This window comes from Panthera uncia, assembly GCF_023721935.1.
Source record: "Panthera uncia isolate 11264 chromosome D3 unlocalized genomic scaffold, Puncia_PCG_1.0 HiC_scaffold_9, whole genome shotgun sequence".
NCBI lineage: Eukaryota > Metazoa > Chordata > Mammalia > Carnivora > Felidae > Panthera > Panthera uncia.
The window spans coordinates 4,794,168-4,807,775 of NW_026057587.1; the positions used below are offsets into that span (position 1 = coordinate 4,794,168).

The 13,608-nt window shown below is 51.8% G+C and overlaps 2 protein-coding genes across 3 annotated transcripts in view; one reads left to right on the forward strand and one right to left on the reverse strand.

Annotated features, from left to right (window-relative positions):
* The window catches only part of POLE (DNA polymerase epsilon, catalytic subunit), a 45,423-nt gene extending 43,025 nt beyond the window's left edge, over window positions 1-2,398 (reverse strand). Inside the window, exons 1-2 of the mRNA XM_049620709.1 lie at window positions 2,289-2,398; window positions 54-195 (exon numbers count right to left, since the gene is read on the reverse strand). Of these exons, the coding sequence (XP_049476666.1) occupies window positions 54-195; window positions 2,289-2,350 (204 nt within the window). The 5' untranslated portion in view covers window positions 2,351-2,398. The remainder of the gene's footprint in view (window positions 1-53; window positions 196-2,288) is intronic.
* A 64-nt stretch (window positions 2,399-2,462) lies between these two features.
* On the forward strand, window positions 2,463-13,297 carry PXMP2 (peroxisomal membrane protein 2). 2 transcript variants are annotated; one of them, XM_049620711.1, is made up of 5 exons: window positions 2,501-2,803; window positions 4,593-4,706; window positions 6,218-6,380; window positions 10,178-10,297; window positions 12,861-13,297. In XM_049620711.1, exons 1-5 carry the CDS (start codon window positions 2,682-2,684, stop codon window positions 12,927-12,929), a joined length of 588 nt encoding a protein of 195 aa, XP_049476668.1. In that variant the 5' UTR covers window positions 2,501-2,681; the 3' UTR covers window positions 12,930-13,297. The 2 variants fall into 2 exon arrangements, with proteins under 2 accessions (XP_049476667.1, XP_049476668.1); XM_049620710.1 differs by lacking the exons at window positions 10,178-10,297; window positions 12,861-13,297 and having other exon boundaries at window positions 2,463-2,803; window positions 6,218-7,743.
* Window positions 13,298-13,608: the final 311 nt, after the last annotated feature.

Here is a 13,608-nt window from a genome sequence, read left to right on the forward strand (position 1 = left end):
CGCAGCTGCCCTCCTGAGCGGGACGAGGCCCCAGAAAAAGCCCAGGCGCTTACGGGGTGCATGTTGATGAGCCAGCCCGTCTTCTCACCAGGCTCCTTGAGTCTCTCAAAACCAAAGCGCAAATCCATCTTATCTGTCCGTTGACTGCGCTCCGGGCGCTTAAGTGCTGAGACAGAGGAAGAGGGGCCATCGTCCCTGCACGAAAGGAGGGAAATTCGTCTTCACCGATCACGACGCCATCCGTTCCCACAGCCCTCCGTCCACCCAGCGTGACCATTTCGGATGTGACACAGGAGATGCGTCCCCCAAAACACCTCACGTGTGGCAGAACGATTCATTACAACAACATATGTCGCGGGAAACGCGACAGGCAGGATCCGCAAAACACGCTGGGCTCTGTAACCAGAGCACTAATAGAAACAATCGTGGGGCGCCTGAGGGGGCTCAGTGGTTGAGCGTCCAACTGTCTCAAGTCGTGATCTCACGGTTTGTGAGTGCGGGCCCCGCATCGGGTTCTCTGCTGGCAGCACAGAGCCTGCTTCAGATCCTCTCTACTCCTCCCCCGCTCTGTCTCTTTAAAAAAATAAACTAAAAAAGAAAAACTTAAAAAAAAAAAACAATCCCGACTGGACACTGCTGCCTTATGGGACACTAAAAATGCACGAAGTCCAGCATTGCGCTCCTGGGCACTTACCCCGGAGAAGAGAAACTCACGTTCACACACACACTTGCGCGTGACTGTGCCTAGCAGCTCACTCATGATAACCCAAAGTGGAAACCACCCAGGGACTCCTTAACAGGTGACTCATCAACCTAGGCTGTATCCTTCCCATGCAATACTATTGGTCAAGAAGAGGGAACAAACTTACCCATCAAGGGTATTATTCACAGTGAAAAAAGCCAACCCTCTAAAATCACACACTTCACAATTCCACTGAGACAGCATCCTTGGAGTAAAACCAGAGTGGACAAGAGTAGTGGCTGGCATGGATGAGGAAGAGGGAGGAGCGGAGGCGGCTGTGGCCACAAAAGGGCAGCAGGAGCGATCCGTGGGCTAGAACTGTTCTGCGCCTTGATTGTGGTGGTGCTCACATACGATGTGCACACACGCGAGTAAACACACACACACACACACACACACACACACGAGTGTCCATGCACTGCATGCACGTCAATTTCCTGGTTGCAACCTTGTGCTTTAGCAACTAAGATGTTACCCCCAGGGTGAACCTTATGGCTTAGGGGTGCATGCGATCTGTGTGTCATTTCTTACAACTGCTTGCGAATCTACAATTAACTCAAAAAGCTGTTTCTTTGTATTTTTATTTTTAAAATGACCGGGGCGCCTGGGTGGTGCAGTCGGTTGGGCGTCCGACTTCAGCCAGGTCACGATCTCGCGGTCTGTGAGTTCGAGCCCCGCGTCAGGCTCTGGGCCGATGGCTCGGAGCCTGGAGCCTGTTTCCGATTCTGTGTCTCCCTCTCTCTCTGCCCCTCCCCCGTTCATGCTCTGTCTCTCTCTGTCCCAAAAATAAATAAAAAACGTTGAAAAAAAATAAAAAATTTAAAATGACCATTCTGAAATGTATTAGTCTGTAAAGTGAAATCAACGTTATCCACCACAACAATGAGCCCGCAAAGCCCGGCAGCGCAGTACACAAGCGAGAGTCCTGATGACCGATCTGGCCTGGATTCTAGTTCTGCCAAAATCGAGCGTGACAATTAAGTCAGATGATGCACGTGATGTATACAGTGGGTGCTCAATAAACAGCACTTGGGATACTCATCAAAGGTCAACACAAATACAAGGGAGTATGTCTCTCGTCTGTAAGGGAAGATCCTACGCTAGCGGCGCTCGCTGAAAGCCAACACTCGAACGACCCCACTCCGTCCACGCGGAGAGCCGGGGAAGCGCTCCGGGAACTCGGCCCGCGCCCCGCGCCCGCTCAGCCTCCGCGCTCCGCCCCCCCCCCCACCTCCGCACCCCCCGCGCCCGCAAGGCCTCCGTCTGCACCAGGCGGGAGCGGAGCGAGGGGCGCGCACACGCCGCGGTCTGCACGAAGCCGTCCCCCACCGGCCCGCGTTACAAACCCAGGGAGGCGGCCCCACCTGCTGCGCCGCCACGTCGCCAACCACAGACGTTCCCACACCGACCTCGGAGCGAAGCGCACGGAAACCCAGTGCGAGCCCGGGACCGACGCGCCGCACCGAGGCGTCCTGAGCGGGGCCGCCGCGGCCGCGCGCCCCAAACGCCCGCCGCCCACCCGCCCGGACGGCCCGGCGCCCCTCACCGGCTGGCCTCGCCGTCCGCGCCCGGTTCCGCGCGCCGCCGCCCGCTGTTCCTCAGAACCATCGCGCCGCGCTCGCACCGCCCCGGCTCTCCCGGAGAAATTTGGCGCGCTCCCCCCAACTCTCGCGAGAGACCGGAAGCGCCCGCCGCTCCCTCTGGAGGCTCGCCTCGCCCCGCCCCGCCCCGCCCCGCCCCACCGAGCTCCAATGGCCACGGCCGCCCGAGGGGTGGCGGCCGGATAGGGACTCAGGGAAAAGTGTGCGGAGGCGGTCGCCGCGCAAGGCGGGGTCTGTCCCCGGCCGCGCTGCGTGCCGCGGCGGGGCGGGAAATGTCAGGCCGTCCCCGCCTGGTGCGGGGGACGTGGGGCCCCGGAGGGCGCGGAGCGCGGTAGGCGATGGCGTCGGCGGCGTCGAAGCTGCGGGCGGAGGCCGGGCTCGGGGCGCTCCCGCAGCGGGCGCTCGCCCAGTACCTGCGCCTTCTGCGGCTCTACCCTGTGCTCACCAAGGCGGCCACCAGGTCGGCGCGCAAGGGCCGCGGAGGGAACGGGACCGGGCGGGGGGCGGCCCGGAGCTCGGGGACCCAGCCACGTAGATGCATCCTGTGCAGGGATTTGAGTGCGAAAGGCAAAATGTCCGGGTGTCAGAATGACCTCCCAAAGGCCTTCAGTTAGCCCGAGAGCTCAGCAGAGGCGGCTTGGTGCATTCGGTCCTCACAAGTAGTTACCAGGGGCCAGACCGAAGGAAGGCACAAAGCGAAGGGCTCCAGGCAGACCTCCTGCCCTGGACGTGACCTCCGGCCCTGGAGGTGACCTCCGGCCCAGCTTCTCCGCGGGCGGTCGAAGCCTGACCTGCGCTTGTTCTGAGGTTAGAGTGGCTCAGGAGCGACGTGTTAAGATTTGGTTTCTTAGTCAGCTTTGCATTCGGCAGAAAGGTGACAGTCCCCCTCCGCCCTCCGCACTCCCCCGTCTGCTGGTCAGTTGCACCCTTTTATAAGTTTGTCCGCTTTTGTTAAAGCCAGCTTTTCCTAAGTAGGTACAGCACGCTTCCTGCGTGTCAGGCATCAGCAGCAATCAAGAGGGTAGGGACCCTCAAAGGCGTTTCTGTTCTAGTGAAAGAGTAGACGAGAAACAGATAAATACATAGCAGAGATGAAGTGGTCGGGGAAGGTGACATTTGAACAGGAGGCCTGGATGAAGGGAGGGAACGAGGGGAGCCAAACCTCCCTGGGCAGAGGGTACTTCAGGTGCAAAGATCCCGAGGGAGGAGCAAGCTAATAATGGAGGGGCGGAAAGAAGACTGTGTTGCTGGAGAAATGAAAAGCCGAGAAAGGAAGCAGATGAGAAAGAGGTAGCCAAGGATCAGCTCAAGAAGGTGCTTATCACCCATGCAAAGAATTTTGACATTTTTAGCCCACAGAGCTTATCAGAAGGTAGCTGCAGACCAAGCCTTGGAGCAACCGGGCCTGTCTCCACCTCTCTACTGACATTTCTGTTGTGATCACTGTAGTTTACATGCGGGTGTAAGAAAGAATACAGGGAGGTCCCTCGCACACTTTGCCCAGTTTCCCCCATGGGTAACATTTTGTAAAAGTGTAGCACAATATCACAGCCAGGCACTGGCACAGACACAGTCCACAGGTCAGATTTTCCTGGCTTTCGTTCTGCTATCCCCACCTTTTGACATAGGGACCTTACACTGGGGCTGCCTTAAAAACCTGCTTTAGGGGCGCCTGGGTGGCTCAGTCGAGCGTCAGATTCTTGATTTCAGCTCGGGTCATGATCCCAAGGGTCGTGGGATTGAGCCCCGCGCCAGGCTCCGTGCAGAGTGTGGAGCCTGCTTGGGATTCTCTCTCTCTCCCTTTGCCCCTCTCCACCACTTGCGCTCTCTCTAAAAAAATAAAAAATTAAAACTAAAAACCTTCTTTAAAAAGGACTCCTCTCGGGGCGCCTGGGTGGCGCAGTCGGTTAAGCGTCCGACTTCAGCCGGGTCACAATCTCACGGTCTGTGAGTTCGAGCCCCGCGTCGGGCTCTGGGCTGATGGCTCGGAGCCTGGAGCCTGTTTCCGATTCTGTGTCTCCCTCTCTCTCTGCCCCTCCCCCGTTCATGCTCTGTCTCTCTCTGTCCCAAAAATAAATTTAAAAAAACGTTGAAAAAAAAATTTTTTTTTTAAATTAAAAAAAAAAAAAAAAAAAGGACTCCTCTCTACCCACCCCACCATGATCTCAGAACAGCCACGCTAAGTACATGCAGGAATGGCCCCCCTCTTGCTGGTTGCCCCCGTTTTCTGACGACATCTCTGTCCACAGTGGCATTTTGTCAGCACTTGGGAACTTCCTGGCCCAGGTGATGGCGAAGCAGCGGAAAAAAGAAAACTCCCAAAAGCTAGATGTCAGTGGGCCTCTCAGATACGCCATTTATGGGTGAGTTTCACAAAGGGGCTGAACTAACCAGCAGCAGACTAACCATGACAAAGCTAGGGTATCAAGACCAAGTCTCTGAAATAACCTAATTTTGAGAAATAATTTTTAAAAAGCGTTGAAGTAATCATGGGGAAAAAGCCAGAATGATGGATAACATTAACTTGTTTTATGGTTTTCATTTTGAATCGCATGAGTGGGGGCGGCTGTCCTCATTGGGCCGAGAGATCTGAGGGCAGATAATTCACCTGAACCTAAATTAGACTTTAAGACACAAAGACCGTGAAAGAGGAAAACTACTCAAATATTGCCAGTTGTTTCTGTTATTTTCATAGCTTAAACAACCAGAAAATAAATACTTAGGAATCCTGAAAAATGTCCAGTTTCGGAATCACTTTTGGAACTGCAAAGAACACAGAGATTCAGGAGTTTTACCCAATTAAATCCACGTCACGTTCTCTGGCCAACAATAGTGTTTGTATAGATGGATTATTTTGAAGTCGTGTTTTGTTTTTGATCTAAAACTCACAAATATCCCTTCGTCTTCGGAAGCCCTCTGGTTGCAGCCACCACAGCTGTCCTGTAATGTAGATAAAGAGAAGCCATAATCCTCCTGGAGGGAAGGAGGGAGTCAGGATCACCTGAGAGGCCTCACCCACTCAGGGTTTATGGCGTTGACTTCCGTTCCCTCTCACTGAGGACCCTGCTCCCGGCCACATAACCTGTGGCAGGACAGGAAGCCACAGCTGAGAACCACTTGTTTAAGGACGTTAGTGTCAAAAATGGGAAGACCCTTAGGTCCCTACCCCCCATTTTATTGCTGAATCTTACGGAACTGTGGATGTGTTTTACCAGCAGATGGCGTGGCTGGGTTCAGTTCTGTCCCAAGCGTTCTACACTTGGGAATGCACAGTAGCAGGACAGACAAGCCAGTGCCCAGCACCAGGCTTCACTCTTGCTAACTACCCAACAGGGTTTGCTGAGAAGCTCTAATACCAGGGGTGCCCCCACTTACTTACTACTGAGCACCTCCTCTGAGCCAGGCCACGTTCTAGGCGCTGTGGACACAGCAGCGATGAGACAGACACAATCCGTCTCGTGACGCGTACCTGTAGCAGGGCGAAGAGGGCGCCACGTGACTAAACAAATGAGATGAGGACATGTAGTGATAAATGCTATGAAGGCAGTGAAACAGGACCTGGAATTGAGAGTGGCTGAGACAGCAGCTGGTGCGTTGTCCCGAACAATGAGGAGGTCTCCAAGCTGACAGTGTTGAGAAGGAGCTGGCCTCGTGAAGATCCATGGGGGATCTGGTCTAGCAGGGACAAAAGACAATGCTTGAAGCAGATTCAAAGAAAGCCTGTTTTCTAGAAGGACCACACATACCTGTGTGGTCAGGGATGGGGGGCCCAGGGAGCAAGGCTTAGGACCTGGGGTTGGGGGGGTGAAGCTGGACCCAAGAAGGACACATCCAGGAAATGGCAGTCCTGCTCACCCCCGCTGCGGGGCCTCAGGTTCTTCTTCACAGGGCCACTGAGTCACTTCTTCTACCTCTTCATGGAGCACTGGATCCCTTCTGAGGTCCCCTGGGCTGGGGTCAAGAGGCTCCTCCTGGACCGCCTCCTCTTTGCACCGGCCTTCCTGTTGTTGTTTCTCCTCGTCATGAACTTCCTGGAGGTTGGTCGCTGCCTTAGTACTTGCGATAGCTCTTTGCGGGGCACAGCGATTCTTGACCTGGCATCCGTGGGTGGAATTCAGAGGGTCTGTGAACTTTCCGGCACACCAAAATTGAAACTTCTCTCTCTTGTTTTTATGAATGTCAGACACAAACCCCAGTCATATTGGCGGTACCTGTTGGTCCGCAGTAAGAAATCACGGAGGTCTTGATATCACACATCCCAAAATATCTTTTATGTTTCTGGACCCCCTGCACCTGGTTTCAAGTCTCGTCACTGAATGTGTTAAGGAAGCACATACACTGGTCTATCATAAGATTCTTTTAAAAAAAAAATTTTTTTTTTAACGTTTATTTATTTTTGAGACAGAGACAGAGCACGAACGGGGGAGGGTCAGAGAGAGTGAGACACAGAATCTGAAACAGGCTCCAGGCTCTGAGCTGTCAGCACAGAGCCCAACGCGGGGCTCGAACTCGCAGACTGCGAAATCATGACCCGAGCCAAAGTCGGCTGCTTAACCGACTGAGCCACCCAGGCGCCCCAATAAGATTCTTTTCTGAATATTTTGGTAGCTGTATTCAGTATAGTTCCCTGGTAATCTTATATATGTTATATAAACAGGATTCTGAGAAGGGGGTCTGTGGGACTCACGACACAGAAGTTTCAGGCCCCTAATGGTATCGCAGAAGCCTGTGCTAATTCAGTGCCTGAACATCATAAGTGCTCTGAAGAGGTTAACAGACCAGCATAGACTGAAAACCTCACAACTCACCGCAGGAGAGGTGTGTTCACGCAAATCACTAGCCATGTCTGTTCTAACGTGCCCAGCCTAAGACCCTTCCCAGTTCACTACACCTCCAGCCTCTCACCATCTCTCTGTCCACTGTGTGCCTGAGATGTGTCCTGTTCTGCCCTGAAAGTAATCGTTCCGACCAATCACAGCAGGCAAATGCTTCTGCAGGTTTTATTTTGAAGCAGCATCTTGAGGTCTTGTTACTGAAGAGAATGCCCCTGTGGCCAAAAGTGATCCTTGCGGGGGAAGCAGGAAAGATGCATAACCTCAACCATGATTGCTAGTAAGTCCTTGATAGCAAAAAGAAGTGTTCGGGAAGCCGTTAGAAAACCTGAGGTAGGAAGCAAAGGATACCCACATTAGAAGTGAAGGTACAGGAGTGTCTCTTTTTTTCCTTCTAGCTACGAAAGGAATATATTTTTCATTAATAGACAAAACCCCTAAATCCGCGTATCGTATGTTACCAAGGTGTGTAAAGCGCCCAACATAAATGCCTTGTGTTGGACCACATTATACCACACACACGATAGATGCTTCTGCATCTGCATTAAAAAAATTTTTTTTTAATTTGAATATAGGTGACCCACAATGTTATGTTAGTTTCAGGTGTGCAGCACAGTGACTCAACTTCTCAATACATTACACTATGCTCACCGCAAGTGTCAGCATACGACTCTGTTAAAATATCGCTTTCTCTCTTCCCTGCGCTGTGCCGACATCTAGCATTTCTTGATCATAGACATCATGTTTGGACCACACAGTGTTTGCTAGTCCACCGTATGTCCGTCCCTTATCCAAAAAGGCTGTCCTCAACGTGTCCTCCCTGCGGTGGTACAGAGTAATACAAACGGCGGACATTTATGAGCGCTTGTTCCAAGCCCCGCGTTGAGCCCTTCGTGTCATTTGAGCCACAAGGCAACCCCATTTTACAGATGAGAAAGCTGAGGCCCATGGCTTAAGTTCTCATAACTTACGAGCCCTTGAATCGAGTCAGACCCAGGCTTTGTGACCCCAGAGCTTCTTTCTCCTCCACGTGAGGTTTGTTTCCCCACATTCTTGACAATCATGGTTATATTTTTCTTTTAGATAGTTTGCAGGTTGATATGTAAAAACAACATATACATCTTTATAAGGTTCAATATCTTTTTATACACCTCCTATATTCTATGAACTTTGCTTATTTTCTATCAGTGTTGGCTTTTTCTCACTGATTGTGTGTTTGTATATATTAAGGAGATCAATCCTTTGCCGGATACAAATTGCAGATATTTTCCCCATTTTTTTTTTAATTTTTTTTTTCAACGTTTTTTATTTATTTTTGGGACAGAGAGAGACAGAGCATGAACGGGGGAGGGGCAGAGAGAGAGGGAGACACAGAATCGGAAACAGGCTCCAGGCTCCGAGCCATCAGCCCAGAGCCTGACACGGGGCTCGAACTCACGGACCGCGAGATCGTGACCTGGCTGAAGTCGGACGCTTAACCGACTGCGCCACCCAGGCGCCCCTATTTTCCCCATTTTTTAGGTGTTTGTCTTTTTTTTTTTTAAATGTTTATTTTTGAGAGAGAGACAGACAGCATGAGCAGGGGAGGAGCAAAGGGAGAGGGAGACACTGAATCCGAAGCAGGTTCCAGGCTCTGAGCTGTCAGCACAGAGCCCAACGTGGGGCTCGAATTCATGAGCCATGAGATCATGACCTGAGCTGAAGTCAGACGCTTAACCGACTGAGCCACCCAGGCGCTCCTAGGTGTTTGTCTTTTAACTTCATATAAAGTTAAACATTTTTTTTTTAATTTTTTTTTTTTAACGTTTATTTATTTTTGAGACAGGGAGAGACAGAGCATGAACAGGGGAGGGTCAGAGAGAGGGAGACACAGAATATGAAGCAGGCTCCAGGCTCTGAACTGTCAGCACAGAGCCCGACGCGGGGCTCGAACTCACGGACCATGAGATCATGACCTGAGCCGAAGTCGGCCACCCAACCGACTGAGCCACCCAGGCGCCCCTAAAGTTAAACATTTGAAGTTACAAAAATAGTTTATTTATAGTGTGTTTCTCCATGCAGGAGTTTAAAAAATTCATGTATTCAAATATGTGATTCTTTTTCGTTGTGGGTTTCTTTACAGGAAGATACTGGAAATATTCTCTTAAACTTTGTTCTTTTACTCCTATGATATTATGTGCATTTTGACAAATGCAAACATAATAGGAATATTCTATATTTTCCTCCAGTATTCTTATTTTTTTAATTATATGTGGGAGATACACTTGTCTTGTTTCTTCCACTTCAGTTGCAAATTATCTCATTGCCATTTATCAAACAATCCTGTGCCTTGAAGTGTCAACTTTATCATATACTGTCATTCTCATATGTACAGGCCATTATCTGGACTCTTCGATCTTTTGCTGGATTCTGTTTCCATCGTATGTCTTTTATTTTTTAGCTTTTAATTACCGTAATTATTAGTATTAATTACCATAGAGTATTTTTTAAATCTTCAGTAATTTAGGCCTCCCCTGTTATTATTTTTCAAGATAGTTATTTTTTATGCACTTATCCTTTCAGATGACATTCAGAATCAACTTATTGGGGCTCATTTTTTAAAAACTCCTGACAAGTTTTGCTTGAAAAACGCATCAATTTTGGAGGCCATTTTGGGAAACACGAACAGCCAGGCCATAAATAGCAGCTCTGGTGCCCGCTGCCAGCAGTACGGGTCACACCACTTAATCAGCTCTGCGAGGAGCGATGAGGGCCTGTGCGGGCAGTGGGCACAGGATGAGCCGCGGGGAGTCTCACCGTCAGCTTTCTGACCAGGTGACTGGCTCCTGATCCCTGCGGTGCTAATGAGACACACAGATGTGCTGTCTCTATACAAACGGAACAAAATCCACAGTTTTCAAAACCATCGTGTTAGGGTTTGGGGCCCTCCAGACCGTGGCACCCCCGCTTCAGTTCTGAGGGCAGTGGTGATCACTTACTGTCCACACTCCCCTCCTTTCCAGGGGAGAGACGCAGCTGCTCTCTCTGTCCAGATAAGAAGAAGCTTCTGGCCGGCGCTGCGCATGAACTGGCGAGTCTGGACCCCAGTGCAGTTCATCAACATCAACTACGTCCCTCTGCAGGTGAGGGCCAGCTGGCACCATGCGGAGCCCGAGGGGGCCTCATCCTCCACCAGCCTTGTTCCTTCTTGGAACGATTGGTGGTTTTCTCTCCGCGCAGAATCATTAGCAGCTTTGGATGTGGACGGGCGAAGCGTGTGTCCACACCTCATCCCTTGGTCCCAGAAACATTTCTGAAAAGCCTCCAGTCCAGGACAGCTCGAGTTTTCCAGGGGCGCAGCGTTGCCAGTGCCTGGCCCCGCGGGTCACAGCTGGGCTTGCGTGCGGGAGTCGAGCGGTGGCCGTGCCCAGCAGGGTGTGGGGCAGAGGCCGGCCGGCCTTACCCGCCCCGTGCGCCAGAGAGGCAAGCGGCAGGCAGGACCCTGGGGGCAGGGATGCTGTCGGGGCGCCGCGCACCAGGTTCAGCCCTTCTGGGCACCGGGGGTCGCGGCCCGAGGCAGGCTGCTGAAACTGGGCCTCCACTCTGAGCACGGTGGGAGCCTGGAGGGGCTCTAAGCTGCAGGAAGAGCTCACCAGGGCAAGGCTGAGGGGCCCGCCGTCCTGCGCCGTCTTTACACACCAAGGACAGCCCACCTGTGTCCAGCCCCAAGACCACGCCCAGGGCTAGTGATCTGGAGGCGGGGCTTGGCGCAGCGTCTGCCCACGGCCGTGGGTGTATTACAGCCTCAGAGCAAGGATTTGCAACCGCATCTTAGGAATACACTGCAGCCTTCCTACGCTCCCTCCCTCCCGTGAGGGTCACGCAGGGCAAGCTCTCACCCACCAACAAAACGCAGCAACGCTCAGGCCATGTTTCTGTCCAGGGAAGCCCTGTAAAGACCCAGCGCCTGGGGTTTGGGGGAGAGCTAGTCACATAGGCACCCTCTGCCTGGTGCTTACCAGAATTCCAGACTCCCAGAAGGAGAGTCAGTGCTCAGCAGAACTGCTTTGTTTTAGCGAGCAGTCCAAGCACAGAGGCCATTCTTATCCGTTGGGGAAAGGTAGGAACCCACAGGAACTCTAAGTTCCCAGAGCCCAGGCAAGGGCTAGCCTCTCCGACGGGCCTTTCCAAGGAGAGCAGCCTCAAGCTTTTTTTGCACACCATTTAAGTAACCTACTTGGTTTCCCCCAGGGAAACTTGGTTTCCCCCAGTTCTGAGGCAGAACTCCCTGGAGCAGAGCTCCATTGCAAGGATGGGAAGAGGGAGGGAGGTGCAGGCTGGGTGGTCACACACACACACACACACACACCAAGGAGTAGCAGAAAACCAGAAGGTGGCAGTGACACAACCACAGTCACTGCAGGGAGTTAAAGGAAAATGAAAATCAGTTAGTTTCATTGACTTTAACAACAATCCTCATCAGTGACCTTCCCAGGAGCAATTTCAGTGGCTCCATGAGGGCTGAAGCCAGACTGCTGTGAATTGAGCAGTGGGTGGGGAAGTAGAAAAGAAATTGTTAAGTCTGCGAAGTTCTCTCAAGAAGTGTGTGACGAGATGGGGAGAAGTGATAGGAGAGGGTCTCTGAAGCTTGGAGAGGCCATATTCTACCCTAAAGAGGGTGCACGGGGTTTGGACACAGGCAGAGGGATGCTTTGGACAGAGGCTCTTCTTTACTAAGACAAGAGAGTGGTGCCTGTTCACTGGTGACCTCCCATCCATACCTCTTTCCCTGGGGAAGGCAGAGGCCAGGGCGGGGCCACACTGAGGCAAAAGGAGGTAGGATGGGTACTTCGAGGGGAGAGGAGGGGCAAACCTGTAGAGGACGGCAGAGGGAGCCGACTGGAGACCCTCGTGTGCGTGGACCTAGGGCCCCAGCGTGGCAGGGGAGCAGGGAGAATGGAGCTTTGCCAAGGAGTATAACCAAGGAACAGGAAGGGAAGGCAATGAGGGCTTTGGGCCTTGTATTCTAATGTATGTAGCAAAGGAAATAGACACAGAAAGGCAGAAGGGCTGAGGATGTGAAGGGGTCTGTGGATGGGAGAGTAGGAGAGCCCGGAAAATGGAACCCTTCTGGGCACCCTGGGGACAGAGCGCCAGGAGGCTGTGGTCACGGTTTCCATTTGAGGTGGTCGCAGGCAAGTGCCTAAGGGGCAGTGAAGCTTATTAAGCAAATACTGAGCACCTACTATATGCCCCACTGTTCTAAACTCTAGGGGTACAGTGATTAACAAGACAGACCAGACTGCTACTTTCATGGAGCTTATATGCCAGGGAGGCTCCCTGACTAAAGGCATTTCAGGTGGGAGTACATCCATGAGAGCATCAAAGCAGGGTAATGGCTTGGGGTGGGGGGGCTGGCGGCCACCAGTGGGCTGGGTGAGGCCACCACTTGACCAGTCCTGGGCTGGGAAGCTAAGCCAGGAGCTAGTGCTCAGCGAAGGAGGATGTGGGACAGTTCTCGTCAGTTTCCCCTCCTGGCCTGTAACATGGCTAGGCAGAGTCCTGCTCACCCCTCCAGCACGGTGCTCAGTACAAAGTAAGGCTCAGTGAATACAGTAGTAGGCGGATGGGCTCAGTCCCGGGGGATGGGTGCCTGGGAAGCGCAGTCAGGACTTCGCTCACTGTGGCCTGTGTTCGCTTTGGCAGTTCCGGGTGCTTGTCGCCAACCTGGTGTCTCTGTTCTGGTACATCTACCTGGCCTCTCTGGGGAAGTGAAGATGGCCTGGAGTGAACGCAGACCACTACCCAGCTGTGTAGGGACACCTGCCTAGGGTGAGAGAGCAGAAACCACCTGGTCAAGACTGTAGCTGACTCCAGATCACGGGGTTCAAGATGGCGAAACAATCTGTTAATGTAAGAATCTCGTGTTTTAAAAAGGTAGAAACCGTCTTCGGGTGATGCTGCCTCAGAGTCGTAAAATGCAGTAGCAATGATTGCACTTGTCACCCTGAATTGAGTTAGGACAACAATAAACTATAACGTAGCCTTTTCCGTGATGATTTTAATTTCTCAGAATAATTGCTGTCACTTTGGAAGAAGAAATGGGTGGCTAGAGGGCTCAGATTTTTTTTTTTTTTTTTTTACTTTAAAAAAAGTTGTGGTTAAATCTGTTCTACAACTGCTTACCTCCGTGGAGCCGTTGGAAAAGGGCCCTTCTAGAGCAAGATTTCGCCCTTCGAGAACCATACGCCACCTTTCAGTGGATTTTCTGCTCTGTTATCACTCATTTGTTAACCTTCCTTCTCACCTTTTCTCATTCTCAATATCCCATTCTTGTTTCATAGCTACAATACCCTTGGATCTTAATTTTATATTAAAAAATCTCTCTTCTGTTGCATACGCTGTTTCTATTTTCTCAGGGTTCACATTTTTTTTTCCTTTCTTTCCTGTTTTG

Bases quoted from the DNA above. Each gene is read 5' to 3' on its own strand.
- PXMP2 (XM_049620710.1), top strand. From the start codon at position 2,682: ATGGCGTCGGCGGCGTCGAAGCTGCGGGCGGAGGCCGGGCTCGGGGCG. The intron at 2,804-4,592 runs GTCGGCGCGCAA...CTCTGTCCACAG, and splicing joins CTCACCAAGGCGGCCACCAG to TGGCATTTTGTCAGCACTTG. The intron at 4,707-6,217 runs GTGAGTTTCACA...GCGGGGCCTCAG, and splicing joins CTCAGATACGCCATTTATGG to GTTCTTCTTCACAGGGCCAC.